Raw genomic sequence first — 6,783 nt, 5'->3', positions numbered from 1 at the left:
CCGTGCGTCCTGGCATTCAAAGATCTGTGATCCTAGCGTTCATTCTCCATCCGGTGTTGCTGTTCTGTTTCGGTGGTGCGCCTACTTTGCTGTGGTCCCTAGTGCTCTTTTAGTGTAATAAGTGTCGCGTGTGCGAGCGTGTGTGTATCGACTCGTATGTGTCAATAGCTAGCTGCGCGATATTCGGCGTTTGTTCCCTGCTAGTGAAACAACGATTTCGGAATAATTGTTGGGAGTAATCATCGCACATCGCCGGAAGGAAGAAATTCCGTTGCCAAATCCTGCCTTCGACACCGAAGGAAAGCTGGATTTCAGCGATTTCCGTCCGTCTCTTCGCAAATCTGACGGCTGCCCATGGTGAGTAGGCAATTTTGTCGTGCTACAGAGAAAAGCAATAGGTCATGGAAATGTTGTAGCCAGCTTTGTTATATGCAAACGGTGCAATATGCCGTCTCGGCCGCGCAAATGTCGGTTTTGTCGGCCCTAGGACAACGAGCTAAATCAATGCATGTATGTCGGTATTATTCGGCGTTTTTTCAGTCTTCCCGTGCAAGACACGTGTTGAATGACGCCGCATATAATTCGCAGCCGATTTTGGGCAAAAGAATCCGATACCGCACTTCTGAAACCCGTGTTTCATGCTATCTCTTGCGCGCACGGTTTTCGGTACCTGCATAGCACACGAAAGCAGTACGCCATATTGCTGTCGCGGCTATGACGACGTAGTAGAATCGTATCACAGGCACATATCGCTGCCATGACGGCTTAAAAACAGTGAAAAAATATCGCCCTGCTACCACCGACACCACTGCCTGCCGTTGGGGAAGGAATCGTGCAAAGCGCATAGCAAAAAATAGAAGAAACGCGTCGCACGAAAATAAGCCGCAATATTATTCGAACGTCGACCATCTTGATTTTGTTGTTCTGTTTCTTGGTTGTCAAACTTCTGCGCCCTCCCGGTCTATAGGTAGGTCGCGTGGAGTTCTTAGGTATGCCATGGTGAATCGCCCTTACCTGGCTGATCCGGTCCCATCCCCTCTATCCACATGAACGCCGATAAGTCTGGCAAGTACTATTGTGCAAAACTAGCCATGGTATAAAGTCAGAGCAGAGCTATCCTGAAGCACCTTTTGGCGGCCCACATCTTGTGCGCGGTTCAGTTGACAACACAAGGCCGTGGTCCGGTAATCGTGTCGTGTTCCATATTTTTTCAGCCGGAGTTGTCATGTTGCTGCTACCATTTTTGTTTCTCTCTCTCCGGCCAAAAGAGTGCGTGTCTGCCATTTTCGTTAACGCAGCCCGGATATACATTTGTTGCCATTTTTCTGATGGCAGTGTTTCTCTCGATCGACCTAGGTCGGAGAATTATAATGCAAACAACGACCCTACGCATTGGATTCTCCCTTCGTAGCTTCCTGTCTTGTGTGGGACATCGTAACGTGATCATGCTCACCCAATCGTAGTTTACTCTTCCTTGCTAGCAAACATGTCCCATAACAACATGCCAACGTAATCATTGTTACTATTTATATCCCTTCAACCACTACACGACTCTATACGATACTAACACTTCGCCAACGTCCCAACCGCACACATACGCAATCGTATAAAAACACGTGCCCTCGAAGGTAGAAATCCCTTGAAGCCAAGCTGTATAACTATTTCTTGTCTATTGCTCCGACAGGAGGGAGTATTACCTGTTTTTTTTTTAATGTATCAACCGCCAGTTGCTGGGAAAAGATTTGTTTCCTTTCAGTTTCTATCTTGCAAGCTGAAACTTTGTGCGTAAGATCGAACACGCTTTTTGGCCGAAGTAGCAAAGTTAATGCGCAATAAAATGCGATCGTACTTCGGGAAGTCGAAGCACGGAAAACTTCAAATTGGGTTTTGCTAGAGATTTTTAAAAAGCATCTTTGTTGGGCGAGTTAATCGCGAAACAAACGTAACTAACTTGCAAAAAAATACGTTGCAACGTGTTGCTCCACACCACGATAATGAGTTGAAATATTCCATAAAAAAACATGCGATAAGAAGAACCTCACACCTCTCAAGTCGCTCTTCGTTGGTTCGTAGCCTAGTCGGAGTCTTTCGAGCCTTCCAAACCCCGGATTTTGCTTCGGCGCGTCTGATAACAGAATGATGTGTACGTGTACCACCTCAAACATCTACACTGGAAATTCTTACCACCTTTCATCAATTTGCGTCAACAAAAATACCTTACGGTGCAATTGCTACTGGAAATGGTATAGAAGAAAAAACTTAAGTAAAAAAAAAATCCGCATTCTTGGAATAACCGTTTGCGTATTTTGTTGCATAGTATGATGAAATAATAAAAATGCTGTGTAATATAGTAACCAAAGATACATTGCTTATTTTCTTTGTGCGTTACGTAATGGAAAATGAATAAAGAAATGTTGTTTTATATAAATCTGTTGTATTTATTATACAGTTATAAGTTACATTTTAAAATAACATACATTGAAAAACGCAACACATAAAAATGAAATGTTTTACTATACAATTTTCATCGGATATTTTTTAAATTAGTCAATCTTATAGATTGATTTCGTCTTATCGATTTTCTTGTTATATACTCCTGATACGACTGGCTATCATTGCACTAATTTATTTAACTAAGCTATAATATTAGATGTGTTTCTCTTTAACCATTTCAATCGAAATCGTTTATATCATTAATGTGGTAATTAAATATGCACCACTCTACAACATTTCATCGCTCACGACATCACACTATCGCTGTGTTGTGGTTTTCTTATCGCCCTGCGTAATCGTTTGCTTTAAGAAAATCGTCCAATACAGTTGAACGCATCATACGATGCTCATTGCCTGTCGGATGTTTATTGCAATATAATAAGAATTATTTTTGAAGTAACATTTTATATGCCTCCCAGAAAGGTTGATTACATTGATTTCTCTTTTTTCTCTAATTAAACAGATGGCTCTCAATATTGCTGTACCGATGTCGGGGGTAGGAGACCTCCTGGAAGGGTTTGGATTGCTCTCGCCGATTTCACCTGTCAGCATCGGCTTCCATAGCAACATAAAGACGCCGTTATCACCCGTTGGCAGTGAATCGAGTGGCGTAAGTTCTTTGGATTTGGAAGATATCAAGGTATGTAACTTAATCACAGTAGAAAGATTTTTTAATCAAAACTAATTCTGCAATAATAAAAAATATCAATGGTTACAATGTATGGTTACGATTTATAATGCATAAACCAAGGTTTTTTTTAGTATAAAATCGTTCTTGAGTTTGTTATTCGTTTCTTACTAAACAGATGAATTGTTTCTTTTCCTATCACTCTTTTATGAATCAGCTATGAATCAAGCATGCTTTTACCTTTAGCTTAACAGCTGCACATTTTTGACAAAGCAACAATGCACCATTGCAGCATTCGTTTGTTACTATCGAACCTTCTTTTCGCAGGTAAAATAGGATCCTTTTGTCGCCCGGCTACCTGGGCTCGCTTGCATGCATTCTATTTTGAAGATGAAGGTTCGGAAAAGCATAAGAAATTTCCTGCTACGTACATCAACAGAAAACTTCATGATCTGCTTTCTGGGTTCACTTCCTGCAATTATGGAAACAGCTGTACGATTCGTTCCCCTAACGAATACAGATTGTCTTCTTTTGATTCTACCCATATGCTTGTATAACTTACGCTGTATGCCAGAAAGGAAAATTGAAACAAAATATGGAAATTAGGATTACTCTTTTGTATATTTTATATTTGACCCAATAATGTTCCTATTTCATTTGAACAAGACCCATTTCATTAAATGTGAATTTATGCATGAATATTACATGCTTTCTTGTTGTGTTCTTCCATATAGTAATTCACATACCACGCGGCATTATGTCCAATTGAACCTGATAAATAATGTTACATGATGCTAAATGAATAAGGCTCTTTCTTGTACAATGAAAAAAGAATCTCAATACCTTACCTCTGCTCGCACTCTAAGATCTCTTCAATCATACATTAAGGCGTTCTTTAGGCGCATGCGACGTGCCATTCTAGCACGTTGAACAATTACAGCTGCCGGTGTGCAATCGATTGTGCAGCAAGGATCACACGGTCCGCATGGTCCACATGGTACACATGGTCCACAAGGACCACAGGGTCCACACGGTCCACATGGTCCACACGGCCCACACGGCCCACACGGTCCACACGGTCCACACGGTCCACACGGTCCACACGGTCCACATGGTCCACATGGTCCACATGGTCCACACGGCCCACACGGTCCACAGCACATATTAGATGGACACAAACCAGAACCTCCGCAGAAATAATCACAGCACCCGCTCGGATTGCAGCTCATCTTCCCCAAGGTTGGCAAAGGCGTAAATCACGACAATTCTTGGCTCGTATATGCCGGCAGAGACAGCTGGGCGATGGGAATCCGTAACCGCAGCAAAGGCAGTTGCTCGCGTATAGGCTGGGACAGCAGGACGAACTGCAGCAATAAGTGGTTGCCGGGGAATAGTAACAGCAGGATGGAGTAACTGGACAAAACATACTACAAGAATTAAAATTTATACTTTTCTTCTTCCAAGACAGAAGATGTGAACTATTTTCTGTACTCACTTGCTAGTTAGTTGGGTTTCCAAAAAGAGTACTGGTAATTTAGAATGCACTAAAAATTTGGAATACACGTCTAACGCGAATCAGTTTCTAAAGTCGAATGACATCGTTGGGCCGTTTAAAACGGAATGTTCGTTTACCAATGACTACTTGATGTTACTAGATATTAGTCGCAAAGAAGAAAGCAAATGTTATAGCAATTGATTGACTTGGAATACATACGTTACTGAGATTGTTTTTGCTTTCTTAATCTTTGTTGTAATAGAACAACTCATAGCTTTTATCATTACTACAACTATTACAGCAATTACGTACAATGTTTAAATTTCAGAAACAAATACCTTCATCGCCAACCCTTACTGACGAGAACGAGGAAGCATCGGCCTCATCATCTGGTTCGGTTGCATCTCCCTCGGACTCGTCGTCGCTATGCGCAGCGACGACGATATCGACTACTTCGTCTAGAACATGCTCCACTTCCTCTTCCTCTTCTTCATCCCCATCATCATCGAACTCGGATGACGATACGAACCTCTTGGAAGAAAATGAGGAAAAACAACCAGGAGAATCTAGAGATAGTGATTTGCCATCTTCGCCATCTCCGACAGCATCGCTTGGGTCGGGTGTAGTCGATCCGAACGCCATTTTATCAGGCTCCCCGTCTTGGACCGAGCCACTGGACTTGCAGAAGGAGCTTCCGTTCTCCTCGCCAACCCCTACAACAGAGCCCATTTACAGTGTGCCTCAAAAATCGATTATATATGGCAATCGCGATATTCTCGATTTGGGCAGCAACTTACGCATATCCGACGGCATTCCAGGAGGCTTCTCTTGCCAGTACGCAATGCTGCCGGTGACGAACAATATTCAATTTTTCCTAAAAAATCGCTCCCAATATCATCGACTTGGCCCAAACGGTCACGTTCAGGAGTTTGGACTTGCTACGTGCTCGTGTTGCGACTTTCAGTTTCCGGTTAATGCTGTTAGTTGCAATTCGGGAGCCAATCAAGCTGCTACTCAAGTCAGCGCCACTCTCAACTTATCAAGCCTTAACGCCAACCAAATCTACGGTAACTTGCAGCAACAGCAGCAGCAGCAATTGCTGCAACATCAGCAGCAGCAACAGCGTCTGCGCCTTCAGCAGCAGCAACAGCAGCAGCAGATGCAGTACGGCTACCGATTTAACAACGGCAATAATGGTAGTAATGGTAATGGCCTGAACCGTGATTTCAACATGTATCAACAATCGGCGGTACTGGGAGCCAATGGCACCGCTGGTGGTCTGCAGTCATCGCGCTTCAACAATGGCGTTTATGGATCTGGATCCGTTTCCTCTGTTGCTGCTGGAGGAACTACACCGAATGTACAGACCGGAAATAATGGTTTCTACAACAACACTGCTCTCGGCAACAACTTACAGGGTCGAGATCAACTCAACCAGATGTCAATCATGTCCATGCAACAGTACAACTCTATCGGTGCTAATTCTAAGGGAATCTCTCAGCCAAACAGCGCCTCTGCGCAGCCATCTCCATTTCGTCAGCAGTACGACATGCTGCAGCAGCAAAAGCAATATGGTAACAATTACCCGCTGGGTGTAGGCGTTAACTCTAGCACCAATTCAGCGAACGTTACTACAGCGGCACGTCTGCAGCAGCAGCAGCAACAACAACAATCATCGCAGTACTATAAGAAGAACCAAGCGATGCGCTTTGGTGGAGCACTGTCTTCAGGGGCAGGGGCGAGCGGTATGCTGTCCAGTGGACCAAATGGGAATGGCAATTGGAAAAATCAAACCGCCAACAACAATACTATCCAAGATACAGCCTCCAAATTGTATAACGAGCTCAAGAAAATGCAACAACAGCAATCAACTTACCAAAACGTTCCATTCCAAACCATACCTTTTTGGTAAACTAAATATCCCTTATAATGTGTAAGCCCATTGGCAAGCAAAAGACAAGAATGGTGGCAAATACCGTCAAACAAAGCATAAAGATGTTTTCCTCCACAAGAACCAGCAAAGGATTGGAGAGGAAAGAGGAAGGGATGATTGGAGAGGGAGCAGGACGGCAGCAAAAACACCATCTCGCCATCGTTACCAAAGTTGCCAAAGCAAACGGAATGTTTTACTATCCTTCTTTATCTAGTTGTAATATTGCCACGCAGA

At 43.2% G+C, this 6,783-nt stretch overlaps 1 protein-coding gene across 1 annotated transcript; it reads left to right on the top strand.

Moving 5' to 3' along the window:
• The first annotated feature begins 2,956 nt into the window (after positions 1-2,956).
• Positions 2,957-6,528, top strand: LOC128722761 (probable serine/threonine-protein kinase yakA). The gene is made up of 2 exons (XM_053816441.1): positions 2,957-3,133; positions 4,945-6,528. The coding sequence occupies exons 1-2, from the start codon at positions 2,957-2,959 to the stop codon at positions 6,526-6,528; spliced, it is 1,761 nt and encodes a 586-aa protein (XP_053672416.1).
• The last annotated feature ends 255 nt before the right edge of the window (positions 6,529-6,783 follow it).

Source organism: Anopheles nili, chromosome 3 (assembly GCF_943737925.1).
Source record: "Anopheles nili chromosome 3, idAnoNiliSN_F5_01, whole genome shotgun sequence".
NCBI classification, from domain to species: Eukaryota; Metazoa; Arthropoda; class Insecta; order Diptera; family Culicidae; genus Anopheles; species Anopheles nili.
Note: the sequence above shows the minus strand (reverse complement) of the source record. Positions and strands in the feature narration are given on the sequence as shown.

Coding starts and splice junctions, on each gene's coding strand:
- LOC128722761 (XM_053816441.1), top strand. CDS start 2,957: ATGGCTCTCAATATTGCTGTACCGATGTCGGGGGTAGGAGACCTCCTG. Junction 3,134..4,944: donor TGGATTTGGAAGATATCAAG/GTATGTAACTTA, acceptor TTTAAATTTCAG/AAACAAATACCTTCATCGCC.